The sequence below is a fragment of the Mauremys reevesii genome, linkage group 10 (assembly GCF_016161935.1).
Source record: "Mauremys reevesii isolate NIE-2019 linkage group 10, ASM1616193v1, whole genome shotgun sequence".
In the NCBI taxonomy this organism is placed as follows: domain Eukaryota; kingdom Metazoa; phylum Chordata; order Testudines; family Geoemydidae; genus Mauremys; species Mauremys reevesii.
In genome coordinates this window covers 77727208-77752006 of record NC_052632.1, presented here as the reverse complement: position 1 = coordinate 77752006, position 24799 = coordinate 77727208, and the positions used below count along the sequence as shown (strand labels likewise).

The window sequence follows — 24799 nt, the reverse complement described above, 5'->3', positions numbered from 1 at the left end:
CCACAGTGCTATAGTGAGGGTTTGAGTGTAAAACTAACTGCAGCATAAAGTTTGTAAAGCATCAAATCTTGCAGTCCCAGTAACAGCCTTTGCCACATACAGCTGTGGTGTTTGACTTGTTCTTGGTTGTATCTATTGGGTTTCCGGGAAACGGGGTGGGCAAAGCCCGCCCCATGCTAACGGATTTCCCCCCCCCCCCCAGCCTAAGGGGAGGTTCCACAGGGCCTCAGAAACCCACTAATTGCAGGGGACAACTAATAAAAGAACAGGGACAGGAGTGCGGTCAAAGGGTCATAAAAAACCATTTTCCTATGTAATTGGCCCTCTTTTCTTGTCTCCAAGTTACTGGGGCTATTTTTATGTCTCACAGTTAAATGTTATTCCACACTTACAACTTCAGTTACATGGGGTTTAAGAGCTTTACTACTGTACCAGTAATTAACAGAAAACAATGTTCAGAATAGAGCTCAAGAGCTATGGTAATGTCAGCAGTAGGGGTCATGTTATTGCAAATATAATTGGCTATTCTGAATATTCTGGGAAATTAACCTTCCCCTCATACTTTAAGGTAGGTTAAATTTGGGGCACAAAGTGAGTGAATTTTGATAGACTCTTACAAGGCCAGGGGTTGTCTGTTTCCCCATGTCTGGTTAAAAATGGCTTAATCTTTGTAAAATAGGTGAAGTGCTGGAAGCCTCTACTGCTAAAAGTCCCACTAGTGTGTTGCCAATGTCCTGTTATAACAAGTATAGTGATTAGCGCTATTAAGAACACCACAAAATCCTCATTGCCATTTGTGGTAAGCCTAGGCCCGAGGCCCCAACCAGTAAAAGCAAACAGAGATTAGTCTACCCCAGGGATCGGCAACCTTTGGCACATGTCCCCTCAGGGTAAGCACCCTGGCGAGCCAGTTTGTTTACCTGCCACGTCCGCAGATTCGGCTGATCGTGGCTCCCCACTGGCTGCGGTTCACCGCTCCAGGCCAATGGGGGCTGAGGGAAGTGGTGGCCAGCACATCCCTCAGCCTGCACGGCTTCTCACAGTCCCCATTGGCCTGGAGCGGCAACCTTTGGCCAGAACTGTGAACGTGGCAGGTAAACAAACGGGCCCACCAGGGTGCTTACCCTGACGAGATGCGTGCCCAAGGTTGCTGATCCCTGGTCTAGCCACTTACTCTGTTTGGTCCCTCTAGAGCAGGCTAGGGTACATTGGCAAAGGTCTAGAAGGAATCTGCCACTGCAGATATCCAGGCTGTACCAGCTGTGGGCAGTTCTCCACTGCAACAGTCAGGAGTCTAGGTTCACAATGCTTTGAACAGCAACGTGTATCTATCAAAGAAAATGCAGACGGTGGTAGGACAGTAGTAAGTGGCTAACTCAAAAGCCTGCGTCTCCTTTCCACGTAGATGAACATATCCAAACAAGCACCTCACTACACAGCATGCAAAGGGTGGTGCAAAAATAGTTTATTACGATATAGTTTATGTAAAGTTAAGTAATTATATTTACAAAATAAAAATGATCAGCTACATCCATGGGAACCTAGCATGTCACACAAGATTTGTAAGGAATAAATATTGTGACCAAAGTGATGCTTCTATTACAGTGAACAGTGGCTTTTTTTTTTTTAAAGCACTGAAATAAAAGCAACGGTGGGAGGGAGAGAGAAAAAAAGATTCCACTCATACTCAGTATCCCAGGGGCCTCAAAGGCCTGTGCAAGAGGAAATGGATCAGGTCTGACACATCACTCCATTGCTGGGTGAGGTGTGTGGAACCCTCCCCTTATGCACACCATTCAGACCTGCAGCCTGATGGAACACAGCTGCCACTTCTCCCTGGTCACCACCCTTGTTTTGTGCTAGTTCTGAGACAGGTGCACAAGTCTCTCACCACCACAGTAGCAACCCAGGAAGTAAGTTACACAATCTTCTAGGTTTGATCTGCTGCCATTAACACCATGCAGTCAGGTTGGACAGGTGGCTCTCTCTGTCTTGCATCATCACAGGAACTGGAGATGTTATGGTTGACTCTTGGGTGTTCACCATAAACCACAACTAATCATGATTTCTATTTCCATCTCCACCAGGAACTGAAGCTCTTGCAACTCAGCTGGTAGTGGAGGGTGCGTGCATTTCAGTCAGGAACCCATCTCCCCTGACTGGGGTCGCTGATGGAAGGCATGCACAGGACAGAGCTAAGGCAGTCCCTCAATTCTGATTGGGTTGGTGGTGTGAAGTGAGGAAGATTGACCATCAATACTTGGGTGTCTATTGCCACTTCACAGAATTATCATTCAAATACATAGTTTCCCTCTTGCCCCCCTACCCCCAAAGTTTAAAATCTCAAGTCAACTGAAAACTCCAGGTCCCCAAAGGGCGAATGTGTATCAAAGACTAAATCCTCATCTATTTGCTACATGTCAAAGTCTTCAGTATTTTACAACACACTCGGCTCTCTCTAGATTAGAACAAAGAGTCAGTGTTCCTGCCCCATCCAGCACACGTTCATGGTGTAGGGTAGACAGGAAGGGTGATGAAATAATTGCTTGTGATTGCACTAAACTAATGTCAGTGGCCAGGAGGGTTAGTGCTGTTGGTACCAATTCAAAGGCTAGTCAGGTTTCTGCTAATGCCTCCAGCCCCCTCCTTCTCTAGTAGTCTCTTAAAGTGCAGGCTGAGGCAAGTTAAACCACTAGAGCTGACAGCTTTGTTTTCAGCCTTCATGACTCTTCAGTGTCCTTCCCCAGTCATGCAACAATATTTCTGCAGCCACTTTTAAGAAAAGCTCTGTATTACAGTGGTAGGGATCACATCATAAGTGCAACTCAGTAGTAACTACGATGTATTGAAAGTTATATTTTAAACAGTTACTTACATATCATTGTAAGTTACAGTAAACGTCCATGCTGTTGTACAATATGTAACTGCACAGCTAGGAGATAGTTCCCTTGTAAATTCCATGTAGCCTCACAGAGTAGCTTCAATGCTGATGCATAAGTGAGTTAGACAATTATACACTAGGCCTAAGATCCTGGAACCTTAGTTCACTCACTGCAACAGTCCTAAGTTACCGTGCAAGGATATCTGTGTATGCTCTAGTCACACAGTAGTTACTACTTCTATATATAGATAGCAATTTTGCACATTCACAGGGTGTTAATGCCACTATCAAATACAAGATTACTGACTTCAATGGAAAAACAATTTATAGCGCTTTAGGATTAACAGTTCTCAGACTGGACACATTCTTTGGACAGGTATCTTCAAAGCGAAAGGTACAGGTCAGAGAATTTTAAAAGATATTTATAACAGTCATCAAAAAAACATTCTAATAAGAGGACACAGGATAGGTTCAGCATCTTACACTCAAATCTCTTCCAGTCCCCAAAGGGACATCTGTATTAGAACAAGATTAAAAAAAAAACCCAAAAAACAGAACTTAGTCACACACACACAAAAAAACCCTCCGCTAACTTCTGAGTAATAAATATTTACATTGCGTGCTTTGAATACTATACAGGTTTTAAATTATTTTAAAGAGAATAACAAAGCTTTTTTAAAAAAAATGGAAAAAATTACAAAGTAAAGGCAAGCTACACTGAGCGTGCATGTGCTTAAGTGTTCACAACAAACTAAGCACGGTGTATGAACCACAAAAATGCAAAGGTCTAGTGGAATTTCAATCATGTATATAGTCATTACAAAAGTGACACATTTTACAATGCTTAGGACTGCTTAAATGCACTCCATTCAACCGGTTACAGAAAAATAGCCTTGTGTTTTGCACATCAGCACAAATTCTGCTTTTGAAGCAAATGGAAAAAAAAATTGCTCCCTCTTAGATGGATAAAAGGGGTGGGGGGAAGGGAAATCACAGTTAAAAAGGACTTAAATCTAATTGTTTCCAGAAGGAAAAAAAAATGGCTGAAAAATACTCCACAAAAGACAAAACTTTGGAAGCAATTAGAAAGTTTGTATGTTTCTACGGCTACTTTGAACTTGGTTTTATTAGACCTCCCATTCTCGTACTTTTCATAGTGTAGGACTGTATAAAATGCAGCTGCTTGCAATATATATATGTATTCACACACTGTATATATGGTGCCCTTGAGGAGCACTGCAAGTGAGACAGCTACCATGCCAATTTGCCCTGTCGTGTATGGAGGGTGCCTGGAACACAGCCAGAGGAAAAGTGAATTGGAAAATCCTCTGCTGTCTCTCACACACACACGAAGATGCAGATGGAATCAGAAAGTGTCTTGGGCAAAGGGGTTGAAGGGGGGGTTCTCTTGTTATGCCCCCCCGGTTCAATCTGAGAAACACTGATTTCTAGCCTCATGGAGAAAGATGAAGCCTGAAGCAGAAGGCAGAGCTGGGGTGAAACACAGAACCTTGCACTCAGCTAAGACTTTCGCAATTTTTTTTTTTTTAACCTGTGGTAGATTTCTGTGTTTACTGGGGGTGGAGTGGAGGTGAACACGCTGCCTAATACTTTGATGAGGGCTCCTCCCAGCTCAGGTAGGTGCCCATCAAAACTACAGGGAGAAAATGGCAATGAGGCCTCTGCCAGCACATCAGAGAACAGAAGTGCGTGCTTGCACCACAGCGTTTTTGTTCTTGACCTCTGGAAGTATCAGGTATTGCAATGTTTATTCCAGTTGGGAGCGCAGCAGTCAGATGGGATGGAGAAGCTACACAGATGGGCACAGAGCCAGCTGCTCTTCTGCCCCCTTGAACAACTGACTTTAGAGCGCATACCCCGTGCACAGCAGAAAAACATTAAAAACAAAGCTTAAGTCCCTCTTTGGAGATGTGTCTGCTTCAGAACGCACCTGCTCTTACAAGGGACAGTATATAACAAATGTTTGTACGAGACCCTTTGTTTAGGTGTTAAATATTTTAGAACAAGTTCAGCAAAACACACACTTATTTGGCCTGTTAGAGGTTCTTAGAAGCTTTAAAAATATACACCAAAGGGTGGTCCCAATCACCCCTCCATGCACGGTGTTTATGTCCTCTCCAGAGGAGCTCATTTCTTGTAACACTGGATTTTTGTTTTGGCTACAGCTGGTATCTGTGGCTCCATTTCATCCCAGTGAAACTGCTTGTCTAGTTAGCTTTTAAGGGCAGTATGTAGGCCCAGAAAAGTGGACCAAGATGCATTATCTGAAGATCCCCAGTTGCAAACCTTCACTGACAGATCCATTCCCACAAGTTCAGATTCTGCTGATCCATTAGTCCTGGCACACCTTGAAGCAAATCCTTTTGAGCTGATCCATTGACCCAGGAAGATGGAGGTCACAGGATGACGAGTTTGCAGTAAGGTAGGAAATAAAGATATACCAGCCTTACAGACAAAATACCAGCTAGCTTGAACATCTTGCTTAAATCTGTTACTGCCAGTGTCTCATCCACCATAGCCAGGTCCCGGGACTTTCACAGAACTATGCACATCTCCTCAAGAGAAGAAATTGACATGGGCTATTCAAAGCTTCCCTAATTACAGTCTTTTGCTTGGGGTATGTGCACATGAGAAAGGATAATGGGCTAAGAAACCCATCAAATAAAAGATTATCTTCCTCTAAGCAGTTTTCTTCTCTGCCTCAGCCCTTGGGACCCTGTATATCACCTGACCAAGCCCTCCCTGTTCCCCAAGTTGCATCTTTACAGGATAATTATGGGACTAGAGCACAAGCAGAAAGCTGTTCAGACCAACCCGCTGGATCTGCCATTTCTTCAATGCCACCTCTTATTACGTGGCCTGCTATTCCACTGCTTTACACGCTTCTCTCCCTGCTCTCCCTTTACACTAGCTACTATCTAAGTGCTTCCACTTTGAAAACATACCACAGTGCCTTTCCCCATGTCCTCACCCATGTACACCAGCTGGGTCAAAAGATGGAAAAGACAGTCCCCACTTCAACCACGGTTTTCCTTCTCCACCTCTGCCAAAAATGCCACCAAGCTGTCCATCAGCATGCTGCAACCCCTCCTCCAAGCCAGCTCCGCACAGCATCATCCTAATGGTATCTACATCTGTGTGGTTACACCAGACACTTCCTCCTCTACCATTATGAAATCAGGATCTGGATAGACGCAGAGGTTTAAAAAAAATAATAATAATAAAAAAGAGATCCCAATAACTCACTGAGAGTTCCTGGTCTAAGCAGAGAGAGACTGAGCCTCAAGAGAAGAGTGGCTGGAGTGGGGAAGTGCATGGCAGAAAAAAGGTGGCTTCAACCCCCTGGGAGCATCACTATCAGGATCTCTTTGAGGCTCAGTGCCATGAAGCTGTACCACAAAGGGCATCAGGCCGTGGGTATCTACAGCACCATCCTGTAGCCTCCATCTCCCTGGCATACAACTCTAAATGGAGAAAAGGTGTGTGACCTTCATTTCTCACCCTTGAAGTAACTGATCGTAACCAAAAGAAGTGAACAAAGCAGCAGCAATTAGCTCGTTCGGTAGCAAGAAGCTCGGAGCCCAGCTGGCCAGAGGAAGAGACAGAGAAGTGGCTTTTCCAACAGGAGAACAGAACACACCTTGCTCAGATGGTTTAGCAGTAAGAAGCCCTCACCAGACTCCAAGGGAGCACAGGCTGAGGTGTGTCCTCCTTGGAAATGTCACATTCCAGTGGACTGTTTTGAGGTGAGGGAGGAGAAATCCCAACGCTGAAGGACTTCATGCTACCCATGCCTGTGTCCCATAGGCTCCACCATCTGAACGGAGAATTCAGGGTTGGAAAGCTAGCAGAGGGCAGACACCCTCCACCCCAACCAGGTGGGGATGGAGCATAAGAACAAAGGGATCTTCTCTTCTGGTGGTTGCTGATGTGAGAAGACCAGGAAAGGTCAAGGACGGAGCAAGCTGGGTCTCTTAGGTGATGTCTGAAGACCTCTGCTGCACGTGGAAGGACATATACGGTATAGGGAACACAGCAGGTGAGCAAACCCTCCCCTGGCAGTATCTAGAGCCAGATGCAACCTGTGTCACAGCACCAACATCCCCAATGGCCTGCGAGACATGTCCCCTCACAGCTTGTGGGGTCCAGAGTTCAGCCCAAAGACCACATTGCCCTTGGCTGCTTGTAGCTCCCACTGAAGTCACCCCATCCCCAGCTCCATCAGAGTTTGGCCCTCAAGAGTTCATCCTGGGCCTGGTTTTGATCTCATGGTGGTGAGAATGAGGAACCACATTGAAGCCAATGGAGCTACAGGGATAAGCGGAAGCTGAATCAGGCCGAGAGCTTTGACATCTTCCAAGAACAGAATGAGCAGAATCTAACAGCAGCGACAAGCTCAGGCCCTGCAGAGCGGGTGAGAATTTGGGGCAGGGAAGGAATGCCTCCTCTGACTAAACAGTGTCTCCTCCGGCTGATTAAAGAACACGGAGGGAGGGAGTGACATCTAGGCCTCCTCAGCTGGAAGGCAGGCCCACACCATGGCTACTGGAGGTTGGGGGGGACCCATTACTTAGCATCACCAGTAGAGTCACTAGTGTGAGGGGTTTCAGCAATGCGGCTCTGGGTGAAATCTGAGGGCAGGGTTGGGGTGGTGATGGGACTTATTTAAACAGCCCCCAGCCACCAACTAAGCTGAGAACTCAATGTGCTTTTTGGGTATCTGTGGGACACACAAGCAGCTCCTCTCACCAGGAAGGCAGAGCTAAGAAGCCTGCTGAGAATCATCAAGTCCCAAGCTGGCGGCAGCCATCCTGGCAAGGCGGGAGATCCTTGGGGACCGTGGCAACATGGGTGGCCGATGGGAGAGACCAGAAATGAGTTTCAAACCTGCTTTAGCCAGTGGTTCCATAGTCACAGAGGAAAGTCAGGTGGATTGTCCAACCCCTGTCAAAGCAGGCTAGAAACTCCCCCATTGGCCCTGCATGCTGCCAGGGTCAGGCATGGCCGCCACTCTGCACACGGGGGCTCCAAATGGCGCTTTGTAAACGAAGCCTTCCAGACTACACTGAGCATTCCTGGGGCAGAGGGCATCAGAGCACTGGGCAGGCTCGCGAGGGGCACTACCCCTTAACCAAGCTGGCCAAACAAGCACAGCTAGCGCGGAACTGTATTTAGACACAGTTTGAGAGAGGCAGTAGCCTGGCTCCCTACAGAGTTAAGGGCACAGTCCAATGTGATTTAGACCTGTCCATACTAGATAGCCAAGCTCGGTTAGAAACTGCTTGTGTTGGAAAATGCCCTAGTCTCAGAGTTGAGGCAGGAGTTGCCTTGTCAATCGGTGGCACGTGGCACAGAAGCAAGGAGGCGTACAGGGGAGAAAGTACGTGGATGCTGTTGCCACCATGGCCATAAGCCACCATGGCCACTGCAGAGATGAGTGAGGACCTACAGGACGAGAGATTCTTTCCCCCTCCCCTTTGTCAGGCTACACTGGTTTAATGCTGCACCTCCACCGCTGGGTTCCCACAATTCCCTCACTCATTTTTACTTCACTCCATTGGTCTCATGCTGCGCAGTGTTGCTAAATGGACTTTTAAGAGCGATCCTCATTCAGGAGCTGGGAGCAGGCAGGAAGATGTCCTGGGAAGCTGCAATATGGATGGTTTGGAGAACATGCAAGTTCTGAGGCTCTTAGTTTGGAGCAGAGCTTTGGAAAGTAAAATGTAGCCATAGATACGAGTATTAAAATCGGAGCTGTTGGTGGTGAGAGGAGCTGAAATCGGAGCTGCCTTTGGACTGAGCTGTGTGTGTTCGCAGCCAGCGCGGGCTCTGTCTTCCGCTCAGTATCCCCCTCAGAACGGGGCAGGGAAGCGCTCACACACACAGTGGCTGATGGGAAGAAGGGAGAGTGGCAGGAGGGGGCTGGATTTGGGTAGACAGGCCCTGCAGCTCAGTCCCTGGAAGCACATTACTCAGGGCACAGGCATGATAGGAAGAGAGGAGATGGGCCTTAGGGGCGGATTTGGTTGAAATCTGTGTTTAACAAACACCTGTAACGCTCTGGCTGTAACAGACTGAAAACAAGCCAAGGCCAAGACCTGCTGGGGCTCTGGGTTGGGAGACTCCCCTCATTCTTCTCCGGCAGCTAGTGGGCTATTGGCGTTGTGACCCAAGCACACACCTGACGGATGGGGCTGCTTCCGACACAAACAGACCTGCCTTTCCTGACGTTTTCACCACAGGCTTTTCCCCGGAGGTGCCACGAATGCAAGCTCAGAGGACTGGCTCACGGTGTGTGACTGAGCAGCGGGTCACTCACACAGCAGCAGAGCTGGGTCTGGCCTAGGCCAGCCAGGCCATTGCTAAACCAAAGCAGTCGGAATGACAGAGCTAGCTTATCGATAGGCTGCTGAGCCTTAATACTGACACTTGGTGTAATGGTTTACAGTGAAGGAAGGAGCCAAAGGCGGCAGGACTCCATCCCCTCCTCTCCCTCGCAGAGTCTCTGAAGCATTTCGCGATGCGGGGAAAGGAGCCGTGGAGTCAAGGTGCCGGGGCGGGAAGAACCGCCAGCCGCACTCAGTCCGATCGGGAGCATCGAGACGAACAACAGCACAGAGGATCATAAGGAAGTAGGAACACACGGTGCTCGTGCCGTGCCATCGCAAGCTGGGAGGTGTTCAAGCTGAAGGGGGAGAACTAGTCTTTCTTCAAGTCCCTGGATTCAAAGAGCTTCAAGCGTTCTTGCACGGTCAGGCCTTCCTTCAGACTCTGGGAGAGACAAGAGAGGGACAGCGTCACACACTGAAGGAGGAGGTGGCGACAGAAGCCAACAGGAGGATGGGGCAGGTGCTCAGGCAAAGGAAATGTGGGTAGGAGAGCAAACGCCCCCCCGAAGGAGAGATTAGTGGAACATGCTGGAGAGAACAGACTATTATGGAATGTTATTATTGGTGAATCACACCTAGTGTGCGCGACTGGAAATTAACCAGGTGACAAACTTCAGAAACAAATGAGAGGCACACGAGATCGTAAGCGTGATTAGCTTGACTCTGACAATGATCCCCGCAGCTTGCAGTATACAGAGCACCAGGGCAGCTCTAGCGACAGGCCCATGGCTTTCAGAAGAGCCAAAGCAGCACACCTTGGTTCTGCTGACAGCAACTGCTACGGCGCTAAGAGGGACCTGCACACTGGCTCTCCTTCGGGGCTCATTAAGAGTCCATTTTGGGTGGTCGTGGCTCCAAACATGTCACAAGCTTTGTCCATGCAGCCCTGAGTGACAATCTCACTCTACCCTCAGTTAACCTAGGCTGGGGACCTTTTTCAAGCACACACTGCCAACTATGCCCCTGAGCTGGACTGTGGATCTCATGACGTGTCTCCTATAGTTTCTAGCAGGGGACCAAACTCATGATCCGATCCAGATTTTAAACCTATGTCTTCAGAAGTGAAAGCAACTTCCACCCATCTAGCTCTGAGCACTGCCATTTGGGAGTCAGGCCTCTCCAGCCCACATGGAATCTGGGGGAGAAGGACACAAGTGGCTGCATGAGTTGTTGCTAATCCCCATCTCCCAGTTGTGTGGTGGAACCCCCATGCTTACTGCATTTGGGACTGAGCAGACGTGACCACACACACTAGATCAAGGCCATAAGGGGCACTCTGCGGTGCCAATGGGGGCTAATGGATACTCCACCCCAGCAGACTGCTTTCCCAGGATCAAGCATGCAATGTCTGTGCACTGCATAGGTGCAGAAGATAAAACCTGCTGCCATCTCAGGAGGGCGACTGCTTTCCCTGCTCTGAAACAGGATGTGCCCAACTGATCAAAAACAGGCAGCCAATCGGCCGACGTGTTTGGCAATTTGCAGGCAGCAGAGTCATCTGTGAGGCAGTTCACTCTATGTCCTCTGCACAACAACATCAGCATCTGCTGCTTGCTCTACAAACCAACTCATGGCAGCTCTACAAGACACAGAGCTTTATACACAGACCCTGTCAGGCAGCTGGCTGCAATGTTCCCATTTTCTTTTAAGTCCCTTGGTTGCCGTATCAGAAGACTAAAGTGACAGTGTTAAGTCACGTAGGCCTCAAAGCCAAGTTTTGGTTAACATGCGGCTATTAGGGGAGGTTGAGGTTGCAAAACCCAGTGTGGATAGGATGGCTGTGATACTGTGAAGACACTGAGGTGACCAGTGCATTTCTGCTGGTTTCACAGCTCAGGTTGAGAGAAAGGTAAATCCATTATCAATGGAGAGCAGGAACTGGGATTTTTACACCAGTTTAAATAGTGTTCTTGCTCTCTTTTTAGCTGACAGAAGAGTCAGGACGGTCTCTACCTATCAGAAAGTAGGTCAAATATTGAGCCTATTCAAATTAACAGAGTCCCTTTAAATTCCAACCTGGACCTTTGAATTCTCTCATCTCTTTATAGCTCAAGACACCGTAATACATTAGACCAGGGGTCCCCAACCCCCGGTCCGCGGCCTGTTAGGAATCGGGCCACGAACCGACCCCTAGCACATCAAGCGGCGTGTCTCCGGCGGGGCCTCTGAGCCCCGCCCCGCTCAGAGCCGCGTGGGGAGGGGGCGGGGCTGCGAGCTCCGGGCTGAGCTCAGCTGCATCCGCTGGGCGTGGCGCTCCCAGCCCGGCCCCCTCCCCACGCGGCTCGGAGCGGGACGGGGCACAGGCCCCGCCGGAGACACGCTGCAGCTGTCGGGCGAGGCGCTGAGGCTCCGGGCGAGGAGGAAGCCGGGGGTAAGAGGCTGGGGCCAGGGGGGTTGGCTAAGGGGCAGGGAGTCCTGGGGACAGTCAGGGCACAGAGAGGGGGCGGAGGTTGGGGGGGGCGGTTGGATTGTGGGTGTTCCGGGGGGGTCTGTCAGGACTCAGCGAGGGGGGGGGATAGGGGTTGGGGCAGTCAGGGGACAGGGAGCAGGGGTGGGGTCCCAGGGTGGTGGGGGTCTCTGGGCGATGGTGAGGGGACAAGGAGCAGGATGGGTCGGGGATTCTGAGGGGGGCGGGCAGTCGGGGGGGGCAGGAAGTGGGTGGGAGTCAGATAGGGAACAGGTCCGCGGAAATTTTTTTTTCGACAAAACCGGTCCCTGGTGCCAAAAAGGTTGGGGACCACTGCATTAGACTATACTGCCAAGGGGAGAAAGCTTGTAAGGGAGTCTCTTCGATCACTTATCCCGATACCATAGTGCAGTTTCCATCAACCCACAGAATTCCTTGATCAGCCTTTTCAAACCCTCTCCCCTTAACCCCATTGGAAACCAATCCTGTTTCCTCCCAGGGACTATCCCACTCTCAGAGCCTCCCCACTTTCCTGTTGCTGCTGGTTACCCAACACATACTAACTGGAACGGCCCCCTTTCTCCTTAGCTGCCTCCCCCAACCAGATGATCTTGGAAGCCACAGGGCAGTGTCTGTGATAGGACAGTTGTTTAGGAGGTCATGAATTGTAGTATCACAACCACTGGGTAGCTGGAGCATTGCTGGGCAGCAGGAGGAAGAGGATGCTCCGCCAGGAGGAAACTCCTGCGTTCAGGTACAGACCATCTAAAGCAGCAGCAACGATGGGCATCGTAAACACAGGATTCTCTGCAGCTTGAGGTCTTCAAATCACCATTTGAGGACTTCAATAGCTCAGACATAGGTTAGGGGTTTGTTACAGGAGTGGGTGGGTGAGATTCTGTGGCCTGCATTGTGCAGGAGGTCAGACTAGATGAACATAATGGTCCCTTCGGACCTTAAAGTCTATGAGTCTATGCTGCCACCCCGGTGGGAGATTCAGGGTAGCTCCACTGGCCTCCTCCTTTCCGTCACTTCTAGCTGCTCTTCAGTGATAAGGGAGAGTTCCTAGACTTCACCCAGCCCCAGCCCGACACTACCGAAACCGAGGTTCCCTTCTTCCTGCAAGGGCTGCACGTCGAAGTGAGTTTAGTGTGAGGCATGCACAGTCATTAAGCATGCACACTCGGTGTCCCACACCCCCGACACAGCGTGCCCAAGAGGTGCGCGCGCCCTCCCAGTGCCGGACCTCTGTGCCGGGGAGAGTGGGTGAGAAAGCCAAATCCCCCAGGGAAGAGCAAAACTGGTTGATTTCATTTTAGGATAATCTGCTCCCCCACCCCCAAGATCAATTTCAAATCAATAATTAAGAGAAGGTTCTCGTTTGCCATGGAGGAGTGAGCAGGGCATGCAAAGTGGGCCGCCCCCTCAGGGAGCTGCATTGTTTGGTGGGTGCTGGTTTGGTTACCTACGTGACAGGGAACCTGGACTCTGGTTCATTTCAGTTATCCCATGAGACCTGCTCAATAACGGACTGTCAGAGGAAAAAGCAAAATAAAGAAAAAAACAAAAACAGAAAACAAGAAGCACATAAATCCTAATTGCATCGATGGTTCCACAGCCCCAGCCCTTCCTTCCCCCCCTTAGCGGGACAAGAGGACAGCGTGCCCATCTGCACCGTCCACACTGCCCTCTTCCCCCCTCTTCTAAGCACACCAAATAAACATGGACACAGACACAGAGGGGATGACAAAATAAGCAAACTGAGAGGAAGGGAAACTGATCGTCAGACCCTCAAGAGCCAGTTTGCAAACCAGTACCTCAGCTGCACTCCCTGCACGTACGAGAGGAGGCCTAGCGTGCACACGCACAGGGTTTCGCATGTGCAAGCCTGTATAGTGTACACAGTGGGGGCACCTGTGCATTTGGTTCTAGCAGCTTAGTCACCACCACAGGTTGAAACGGCAGCCTTGGAGAGCTTGGGCGGTGAGCCTTGGCTCCCACCGTGTTGGGAGAAGATGGGGCTAGGATGCTTGGCCTGGCTTCTCACTATCTCCAGCAGCCCAATATCAGCACGAGGTGCTGAATATGGTGAGAGGAGTGGCAAGCCTGGTCTATGCTGAGCGAGATCTTCTGTGTGATTGCCCCATACATTCAGCCTAGGCTGATTGGAGAAGTTCTCTTTTGCCCTTCTCATTCAAGCAGTGCCTCCATGGAGAGGATTAATGCCCTGAAGGGTGGAATCCCGACAGCTGGCAGGCCAAACCCTGGGGACATGTGACTGCAATAACTGGATTTGGGATATGCACAAGTACAGCATGGCCAGGCTTTAAAGCACGGAGAACCATTGGGCCATCAGCCCCAACCTCCCCAGGTAAAAGCAAATGTTAGGTAAGAACTAGTCATGTTCCATGTACCACTCAAAAAGGCTGCAGTGAATTACACTGTATTATCTCCAAGGTACCATCACAACGGTATCTAGGCGTGCTTACACCAGTTACTTCACCGCCAAACCTCACCACAAAAATGGGGAGTAAGGGCCAGAGGGGATCCCCCTGGGAAATGCCTGAGAACCAGGGCAACCTCCCTCTCTTTTCCGATAGCAACTCCAGTAGCTATGCATGTCAGTGTCACACCTAGATTTCAGCAGCACAGAGCCTCCGGAAGAGGCTCTGCAAAGAGACCACTCAGTGCAACAAAAACAAGTCTCCGCAGAGCATTGCAGGCTGGGAACTTGCTGCTTTATTCCACCGCATCACAGCAGAGTAGGGGTAAACACGCACTGACTGAACAGGAATAAGGGGGGGGAGAGCATGGCTTCATCCCATAATAGTCGGGGTAACTCAATTAACCCCATCATGACCACTCTCCTGCAATCATGAGTGGGAGGGGGATGAGGCTGACTTGCCACTACACCTGCATAACTGCTCTTCCAACGACCTGGCCGGTACGAGGGTGACTATTCATTCAGCACCCACTCTGGGCAGGGCGATACCTCCTTCCAGGACTACATGCTGATGCAAACACAAAGACCAGCGGTAAGGACAGGAAAATCCTCCTGCCTCATCCCCCTGCCAATCAGCCTCAGTTTCCTCTGTTCCTCGGGCAGTCTCCCCAGAAACCCCCACTAGAGAGCTGTGTGGGGCATTCACATCACCTGGGCAGAAAGAAACAGACTCACCTTTGACCTGATATTCCTTAGTTGCCGGCTAACACTGGATCTGTCTTTCTTCAAGAAGTCGGGGTTGCTTTTTGATTTCATGATATCTGGGGAGAGCAAAGGGAGCAGCGTGAGCTGCGGAGTCCTGACTCGGTCCCAAGGGAGAGCAGAGGCTGGGGACACGTCGGCCAGCTGCCATGGAGCGGTGCAGGCTCAGTCTGGGCAAAACTTCCCAGGAGGTGACTCAGAAGAGGGCAGCCACGGCCCTGCAGAGCCATAGGGACAGCACAAGCAAAGCATGGCCTCTCACCCAGGTACTGCATGAGGCCCCAGGATGCAAAGTGACATCCCTGGGTGACTGGGGCACGGTGGATTCCAAAGACCCAGTGGAAGCTTCCCATCCCTAAGTGAGGAGGAGGAAGGGCCACTAAGGGTGAGAGGGGAGTTCAGGCTCCAGGGACATTCAATCCTTGGTCTCTGCAAGGGGATGGGGGACAGGGACAGTCTGGAACGGGAAAGAGGTTGCAATGAGGACACTTGCCTGTTATTAAGGACTAGTCGGAGATCCTGCTCCTCCCAACTCTGACAGGCCACCCAACAGCTCTTTTCAGAATGTAACTTCTAATCACTACCAACCTGGGCCACATTCCACCAGACCACATGGAGGTGAACAGCTCCCAACCTCATGAACAATCTCCTGAGCCAGGCAGCCCACGCACAGTCTGGCCCGTCTTCCTCCCTGGTGCTACTCCAGTAAATTAAGTGGTGCCACAGAAGGGAGGAATACAGCCCCGTTTGTTTGAATCTCCCAGCATTCACCGTGGATATACTGGAGCTCCTGCAGGACCCTACCATGCCCTGCTCTCGGCCTTCTAGGCTCCACCACACTAGAGCGGGTACCGCCTGCTGCATGTGTTGCGGCAGGGAACAAGGCTGCTCAGCACACCAGAGGGACTGACCGTATCCCGACACACTGGTATTCTCGGGGGATTTTTCGCCCAGCGCTTCTGTGGCTGCCTTCAGCTGCTCTTTCAACCTGCTGATGTCGCAGTCTGCCTTGGCCTTCACGATGCTCAGCTCCGTGTAGATGTCTTTGTACTTGTCACTGGCGTATTTCTTATCCTGGGAAAGGAACAAGGAAAACCCACAGGGCTGTCACAGAGTGAGACAGACACACAGAACCAGAAAGTTTGTATGCTTACTAGCGGGTGATGTGGCAAACCCCAGCAACACAGGAAACAGCATTCTGGGACAGATCCAGGAATTCCCAGCACTTCCACAGAGAGCTTCTTGGGGACAGCAGGGGCAGAACTCAGATCATCCTGCTAAAAGCACACTTACTGCCAATCCACGTGTGCTAAAGGAGAGTTCCCTTTGGCTAACAGCTTTATAGGATCTAGGACACACAGCTGGGCAGTTCAGATTCCATCCAGTAGAGAGCAGTGCGGCACATGCACACCAGCTAGTTTGTTACAGAATTTATTGTCTGTGGCTTTCTGTTTAAATCAGGAAAATGGCATGGAATTAAAATGCTGAGAACCTGCCTTGGCAAATTAACCACCCAGAGCAATTGTGATCGGCCCATTCGCAGGGTTTGCGTGTTTGACACACACATTTAAAGTAACATCTTCCCAGGAAGAGACCAAAGCGAATCCTGGTTTGATGCTACCAGATGCTTCATTTGCAGCACAAAGATGATAACCCACGAACAGTAAGTGGCTGTGTTAATTAAGGCAGATCAATGTTTAAATGCCGATTTGACTCTTAAAATAAGTTAGTTAACCCCCCTGAAAATGAGCAAACCCATACAAGACAGAGGGCTCCCTATGTGCACGTTCAGAGATGGCCCTGCCCCAGGCATTACCCGCAGTGCCGTCTGCAGCTCATCCTTGAGGGAGCTGATCTCCTGCTTCAGGTACTGGATTTCTGATTCCTTGACCCGTAATAGGACCTGTAGGGAAAAAGGGACCCAGGCATTTTCACTCAGTAACACAGGCTCACACACACACACACACACACACACTAGAGAGACACAGCAAGCCACAGCTTCAGGTGTAATGAGGAGCCCACTGAGCCTGGCCAGCTAATAACTGAGTGAGTAGGTCATAAGTAACAATCAGCATGGCTCTGTCAAGAACAAATTGTGTCAAACCAACCTAGTAGCTTTCTTTGACAGCGTAACAAGACTTGTGGATGGGGGGAAGCGGCAGACGTGGTATATCTTGACTTTAGTCAGACTTTTCATACTGTCTTGCACGACCTTCTCATAAACAAACTAGGGAAATACAAACTAGATGGAGCTACTATAAGGGGGGGTGCATAACTGGTTGGAAAACTGTTCCCAAAGAGTAGTTATCAGTGGTTCATAGTCAAGCTGAAAGGGCATAATGAGTGGAGTCCTGTGGGGATCAGTTCTGCGTCCAGTTCAATATCTTCATGAATGATTTAGATAATGGCATAGAGTACACTTATAAAGTTTGCGGACTATACCAAGCTGGAAGGGGTTGCAAGTGCTTTGGGGAATAGGATTAACGTTCAAAATGATCTGGACAAACTGGAGAAATGATCTGAAGAAAATAGGATGAAATTCAATAAGGACAAATGCAAAGTACTCCACTTAGGAAGGAACAATCAGTTGCACACATACAAAATGGGAAATGACTGCCTAGGAAGGAGCACTGCGGAAAGGGATCTAGGGGTCACAGTGGATCACAAGCTAAATATGAGTCAACAATGTAACACTGTTACAAAAAAAGCAAACATCATTCTGGGCTGTATTAGCAGGAGTGTTGTAAGCAGGACACGAAGTAATTCTTCTGCTCTACTCTGCGCTGATTAGGCCTCAGCTGGAGTATTGTGTCCAGTTCTGGGTGCCACATTTCAGGGAAGACGTGGACAAACTGGAGAAAGTTCAGAGAAAAGCAACAAAAAATGATGAAAGGTCTAGAAAGCATGACCTATGAGGGAAGATTGAAAAAACTGGGTTTGTTTCAGTCTGGAGAAAAGAAGACTGAGAGTGAACATAACAGTTGTCAAGTACATAAAAGGTTGTTACAAGGAGGAGGGAGAAAAATTGTTCTTAACCTCTGAGGACAGAACAAGAAGCAATGAGCTTAAACTGCAGCAAGGGGCGGGTTAGGTTGGACTTTAGGAAGAACTTCCTAACTGTCAGGGTGGTTAAGCACTGGAATAAATTGATTAGAGAGGTGGTGGAATCTCCATCATTGGAGATTTTTAAGGGCAGGTTGGACAAACACCTGTCGGGGATGGTCTAGATAATACTTAGTCCTGCCTTAAGTGCTGGGGACTGGACTAGATGACCTCTCGAGGTCCCTTCCAGTCCTACAATCCTATGGTAGTTCAGACCAGACTCTTCTTCTGGGAGGTTCAAAGATGGTGCCCACTTATGGAGAGAAAGCTGTGCCCAGGGTTTGCGCTGACAATGAGGTGCACTCGCACATGCTCACATCAACACATTTCACATGCCTCTATCCAAACCCCAGCCCCAGTGCATTATCCCCACATTAGGGCTGGACAATAGAGGGTAGAGGTTAGATGACGTTTCTAAGGCTAGCAGAGGAAGAAGTGGGATTAGAATGCAGGAGTTATTGGCTCAGTCTCGTTCTCGGACCACACCGTGTGTGGTTTTACCATAATTCTGACCACCACGCCCCCCTCTTCCTAGCCCACTGACAGGCCATTTCCTTGTGAGCGCCTGGGATGTGCCCTGGACACACTCATGAACCAGGCGGGGATCAGGGTCTACACTACAGGGTGCTCCTTGACCATCTACAGCTGGGACCATCTGCAATCCCATTGGTCATCAGACCAGCTTCTCTGTGGCTACCTCCCTGTCCTCTCCAGCTGCTAGTAGTAAAGGGGGCAGGACACTTACCTCTAACTCATAGGCATCCTTGCCCTGCGTGAGAGGTGAGCCATCAGCCTCTCCCCCTCCCTCCCCGGTCCGTAACCGCGTGATCTCCACAGCCAGGCGGTTATTCAGCTCCTGGGAAGAGGGAAGAGAGTCACTGAGTGAGCAGAGGGGATACAGGATTTCCCTAGCCAATGCTGTGGTGGGCTGTTTTGTCCCCAGTTGCCTTGCAAGGCTCCCTGCTGCATTCAGCCCCATCTGAGCTACGCAGCATTGCACTGGGGAGACAGCTGGAGGAATGCAGACACCGTGCAGGTCCTGGGCGCAGGGCTGGGAGAGCTCCCCTGCCTTTGGGCTGCCATGGTGCTAACATTGCTTTCATGTTATTACCTAGGGCCAGGACAGCAGAGCAGGCACCGCCAGTGCAGATCAGCTGGCCAGCCTTGCCTCCAACTTCTCTTCCCATAGGAGAAGCCACCCACTGCCCCAGAAAATCCCACTGAAACCTGAGTGGCCAGGCAAGGAGCTCTGGGGCAGCTGGTGCCTCACCTGATTGTGTGCGTTGAGCTCCTGGTTCTCGCGCTGGCACTGGCGGAGGGCCTGCCTCTCAGCCTCCAGGGCCTGGGCCAAATGAGCGTTCTCCAAGCACTTCTGGGAGTACTGCTCCGAAAGGACTTCCAGTTCCCGCTGGACCGACTGCAGCTCCTCCCTGCAGAGGGGCAAAGCCAAGAGACAGATGGGCTGGAGCCATGTCCACAGCTTTCCACCGATGAAGGGGGCACTTCATAGCCCAAGGTTAGCAGGACATCCGCTTGGGGGGCGGGGGTGAGGGAGACACTCTGCTTTTGGAAGAATCCCAGGTGGCCAGCTATCCTCCTCCTCTCCTGAAATCCTTGCCCCTGCACCAGAAGGGACCTCTGGCACCTGCAATGGAGGCACTTCAACCTTTCAGGCACTTCCTTTGATCACTTAAAAATTACTCTTTGGGCTGAAAGCTACCATGCTTGTTCTCAGCTTAGATGGAAAGACTGTGTGTGGGTGGACTGGGTTGAGCACAGATACATTATACATGGGCATAAAGCCTACTAAAGCAGCTCAGCTATTCCTCTAACTCCCCTACCAACACAGGTTTGGTCCTCACTGACGGCGAGTGCTTTTGCCTTGTTCGAACAGATTTGATTGAGCAGTAAAAAAGTTCCAGCGGCATGGAAACCACCACCATGCATCTGCCCACTCCATTAACTGTAACAAAGAGAAGGCTGCAGACACAGGTATCCGGAGACTGAAAATTTCAAGATTTCTGGGAGCCTACAAGGATGGCAGGGGGCTGCAGGTCAGGATTGAGGAGCACTGGCAGAGGGGTGTGGAGCTCCGGGGCAGGGCACAGGTTAGGATGGAGGAGCACTGAACAGAGCTTCCGCATCACCCTCTATAACAACAGGTCTAACTATCCGAGTGCCTCACTTCCAAGAGGAGTAAAAATGTGTCCTGTGAGTCAAGCTAATGTAGCGCATTAGCAGCGCATAGTGCGCGGGGGAAGGGGTGGGGGGGAGAAAAAACCCAAAACCTACAAGTACTGCTTCCTGAGGGCCTCAATATCCGAGTTGACGCTGCTGATCTGGGAGCGCTGGGTCTTCTCCAGCTCCCTCTCCAGCTCCTCGCGGTGGGCGTTCTTCATGGCTTCGATGGCTGCACAGGACAGAAGGAGGATTAATGCTCTGCAGGAGGAGATGCATTTATCGCTTGGTCCAAAGGTTCCCCCCCCTCCTTCCCCCAAAACGTGAGTCACCTTGGTAAGTCATTTTCCTGCTTCACAATCACTGTATTACGTGGCACTGGCCATAAAGCAGTGAAAGGGCTTCTGCAAATCTTGCTTTTTAATAAAGTTCAACAATTGCCTGATTCACAGTTTATTTCCTGAGTTATGGGACTCCGAAAGCACAAGGCCTGGGCTCCGGCATTTTATATTCTCACAGGCACTGAAGAATGAAGTCACTGTGGAATCGGTAATAAATTAGCCTCAGCAATGAGTAATGCCTCCCTCAGATAGAGCGAAAAACTGACTGCGCTACATCATCACCAAGGAGAGGAACATCAGAACAGGACAAGAGATGGGAGGTGGCTCTCCATGAATCACCCTCCACCCCCTACCCTGCCCCATCAGCCCTTGCCCCTCACCCAACTGTGTCCCAGAGCCCTCGCACCATCCCCCAATTATACTCCATGGCCCATGCTCTCTCCACTCATCCTGCTCTCCCACTGTCAGACTGGAGACTAGCCCCTGTGCTCTTCACTGATCATGCAGCACTTTCTGTCCACCCTGCCTTGCGCTGAGTGCTCCATCCACCACCCCACTTTCCTCATGCACACAGCTGAGGGGACCTTCTCTTTCCCTCAATGTCACACAAAATCAGTGGAGCAAGTGCTCTGCTGGGCCCTTACCCGAGATGGTAGCGGCTGTTTCTTCCGCTAGCAGGCGATCTTTCTCCTCCCGCAGTTTCTCCAGTTCCCGCTGGTGCTGCCTCTGCAGATCCTCAATCTTCTTCTGATGCGTCTCTTCCATGGCCGCAAACCCACGTTCACATGTCGCCTGCAAAATGGAAGAGGAGCTGGAATTTACCTTCTTAACAAGGTCTGGAGAGACACCCTCTCAGCCAAAGTGCCTGCAGTGAACACACACACTGCCCCAATAGCCTGAGAAGGGAATACAATGCAGATCAGCCAACAGATGGACACGCAGACAGTGGATAAGTGAGTGCGTAGTAGGGACTAGCCCTGCCCTAGCCATGGGGCAAGGGCTGGCGAATCTAGGGGGTCTTTCCCATCTCTAACTCTATTAGGCAAGAAATGGCCCAACAGCTGGCCAAGGGGGGGAAATTCCATTTTCGAGATTGCTCCACAGGCTTTATCCAAAGCCCACTGGAGCAAATAGAAAGACTAGCATGGACTTCAGTGGGGTTGGCATCAGGCCCTAAATGGGGGAAGGAAAATGTATTTAACAAGGATGCATCCCTACCATCCCTTTGGTAGCTTTCTGTCTTCTACTGCATCAGCCTTCCTCTCACCTTTCAGGTCCTGCACCATCTTCTCCAGCCTGTGCTGGAGTTCATTCCCTCCTAGCCCCCACCTGGTTCCTCACACTCCCCTCAGACCCCTTCACCTCCTTTGTGCCACTCATTGCTCTCTGCACTTGGGACAACTTCACACATCCAGAACAGCGGCCTCCAGCAAATCCACTGAATTCCAGGAATCTTTCCCACGTTCTCCCATCCCAAACTTCTGCTGCTCAGCCTGAGTGACAGCCTCTGTCTGGAGTAGCATGTGATGGCAAGTGCAAGGGTGTTCTGCAGGCCAAGACGCAGATGCATTGGCAGGGATGTGTAGGGGCCCAGGGCTGGCGTACCAGTTGGTATGCTGGGGAGCCATTAGCCGGGCCATGTGTGAGGTCCAGGACAATGGCTGCAGGGCCTGTTTGAGCTGCAGTGACAATGCTCTCTTTGGGTAAGGAAAGGGATTCCTGGTGCGTTTGCATAGGACATAGCTGCACCATGATGGGCTCTTACAGATCCTCACTTTCAAAAGCAATTAAGTTTGCGCTTTCCAGTCTCTTTTCAAACCCCCAATCTCCAGTGCAGGCTATAGAAGGGGCATGCAACCATCACTGAAATGCAGCCACCTCTGGGGTGGAATGGAGCTGTTTAACAGCAACACCGTATTATAGTTTAGGACAGCAGGTGAAGATGAACAAATACCACATTCAGTTGAAACTGAGGAATTCAGGGTGCTAGAATTAGTTACCAGAGTTGGAATTAGGCTGAGACAATGGGGCCATCCCTTGGGGAAAGTGCTATGGGATTTAGAATAGTCACAAACAGTGAGGTCTTGAATTTTGGCTCTCATCTAAACGATGGCACCTCCTGCATCCCAGCACTGGGACCTCAGTTCTGCAGACCTTCACCCACTGCATCACCAGCATTACCCTCTGCAGAACATAGGTGCTGCTCTTAGGAGCATCAGTCAACCGCTGACCAGGCCTGGTGAGATCCAACAGCACCACAGCCCACGTTAGGGTCGTAGCCACAGATCCTCCCGGTGCTTGTCCATCACAGAACCAAACTTCAATCTACATGGCCTCTCTCCTGCATTTGTTTGTCGGGTGGGGGGAGAAGCTGACAGCCCTGATCCTCAGCATCTCTACCCACCAGCTCCCACTGAGCACAGATGGCTGAGTCATGAGTTGCATGGCTCCTGCTTAGATTTTTCTTTATTTCATGAAGGTGCCATATTCCCCGTGCCAGGCCATCAGCTACAGAAGAAATAATACACTCAGTACTTGGCTCCTGTGCAGGAACCAGCCCTGTTTCCGCTCTCAGAAGGTCATTTTGGAGGCCCACCCTGGCTCAAAGATTTCCCTTCCACTTCAGAAGCCAGCCAGTTCCTCTAACCTGGTCCTCCTGGCACCCCACTTGGAAAGAGAGCTTTGAAAATGAATCAGAAGGGCAAAGCAACTGGGAATTACAGCTTCAGTTCTCCATGCAGCAACAAATGCATTTGCCAGACCCATACTCCAGGAAACCAAGCAGGAGAGAATGCAACTGAGATTCCAGGAGCTTCAAAGTGCTTCACGCTCACGAGCCAGATCCTGGGCAGGGCCTATGTAGACAAAGCTTGGTGATGAGAACTAGAGAACTCTGCTAGTGAGGTCTGAAACATGCCTGTATTCAGGGCTGTGTTACAAACTCGACACTAGAGCTAAACTAGCCAAATGGTCCCATCATACTTCATGAACCTCTTGGCAAATCGGGGTTGACTCACAGGTCAGATTCTCCTCCTATTTATGCCAGTTTGAGACAGCTACCCTGACTTCACTGGATTTCTTGATTTTACACCAGTGTGTTTGGTGGGAGCCATGGAAACGTAACCATTTCAGTTAAGTTGGTGAGTTTGAGGTCAGAATGAACCCAAAGCAGAATTTATGGGTTGAGAACTGACCACCCTTAAACTTTTACCCCCAAAATCCAATCCTGTATTGCCAGTTTCTCTCTGCTCTATGCACTCAGATATACAGCCTGGGGCATCAACGTCTGTTTTACTGAATGCCAGCACTGACTAGAGGAGGTAAACTTTAACCTGGATTGTCTTCAGTGGCTAAAGTTTAATGCCTCCTATATCAGCACAGCACTTGCTGAGCTTATCCTGTAGCATCAGCACTAGTTATGAGTTATGAGCCTAAGTACTCATGCAGGAACTAATCTGTGATTCCAGAGGTGAGAGTGTGACCCACTGAGCCCTACTGATTCTTACTCTTAAGACTCCCCTAATGCTATGTGATCAGTGTGAATTCTGGGTCTGGATTTGATTCTTTGGCTTGCTTTTTTATCCTGAGGCATTTTTCATTTTCTCAGCCTTGTTTCTTGCTAATAACCCAGTGCCATAACCTATCTGGACTTGGTTGACTGAGTATCGGGTGAGGTAGCTTTGCTATGCTAGGATTCTTATCTACAGGCATAACGTAGGGCGGAAAATTGGCAAGTGCTTCTTAATAACATTGGTTGGTAGGTACAGTGTTTAGTTTATTGTAAACGCATTGCTGTAAACCCAAGAAATTAGAGTAAGCACAAAACAGTGTATGTATTAGTGCGGGTCGTAAAGTTCTCTGGAGTATGCAAAGGAAAGGGGAAAACAAGTATTTTAATGCTATTTTAAACTGTGTATTAAAGAGAGTTTTGGAAGGTGCCTGGGTTAGCTTCTTAGTAACCGAGATTAATTTTATATTTTTGTTTCTGTCCCCTCAATTCATACAAGTGAGGGAGGGAGGGCAAGAGGGAGGGAGATCTAGCTCTCTCTCTCTCTGTCCTTCCTCAGCCCAGGTCTGCCAAAGGTTACTGCTCCATTGTTTTTCCAACTGGCAAACTGCAGGTTTCCAGTAGTCTCCAACAGGGAGAGTCACAATTTGAAAACAGCTGAGGCAGTGAGGTCTAATGGCTGTTCGAGTCAGTTTGGAAGCAGCAAAAAGGCCACCATGGGAGGCATAATAAAGGGAATTGTTTATAAAGCAAGAACGCTCTTCCTC

At 49.9% G+C, this 24799-nt stretch overlaps 1 protein-coding gene across 13 annotated transcripts in view; it reads right to left on the bottom strand.

The window, feature by feature from the left end:
- Positions 1-1448: 1448 nt before the first annotated feature.
- LOC120372884 (myosin phosphatase Rho interacting protein) overlaps positions 1449-24799 on the bottom strand; it is a 172631-nt gene continuing 149280 nt past the window's right edge. For 9 of the 13 annotated variants that reach the window (XM_039490367.1, XM_039490368.1, XM_039490366.1 and 6 more), the window contains 8 exons: positions 21169-21316; positions 20298-20415; positions 19276-19435; positions 18751-18861; positions 16720-16806; positions 15815-15977; positions 14877-14962; positions 1449-9673 (listed from right to left, as the gene is read on the bottom strand). In XM_039490367.1, coding sequence (XP_039346301.1) covers positions 9602-9673; positions 14877-14962; positions 15815-15977; positions 16720-16806; positions 18751-18861; positions 19276-19435; positions 20298-20415; positions 21169-21316 — 945 coding nt within the window. In that variant the 3' untranslated portion in view covers positions 1449-9601. Of the gene's footprint in view, positions 9674-13163; positions 13230-14876; positions 14963-15814; positions 15978-16719; positions 16807-18750; positions 18862-19275; positions 19436-20297; positions 20416-21168; positions 21317-24799 lie in introns of all 13 variants that reach the window. The other 4 variants (XM_039490370.1, XM_039490376.1, XM_039490378.1 and 1 more) reach the window with 2 other exon arrangements.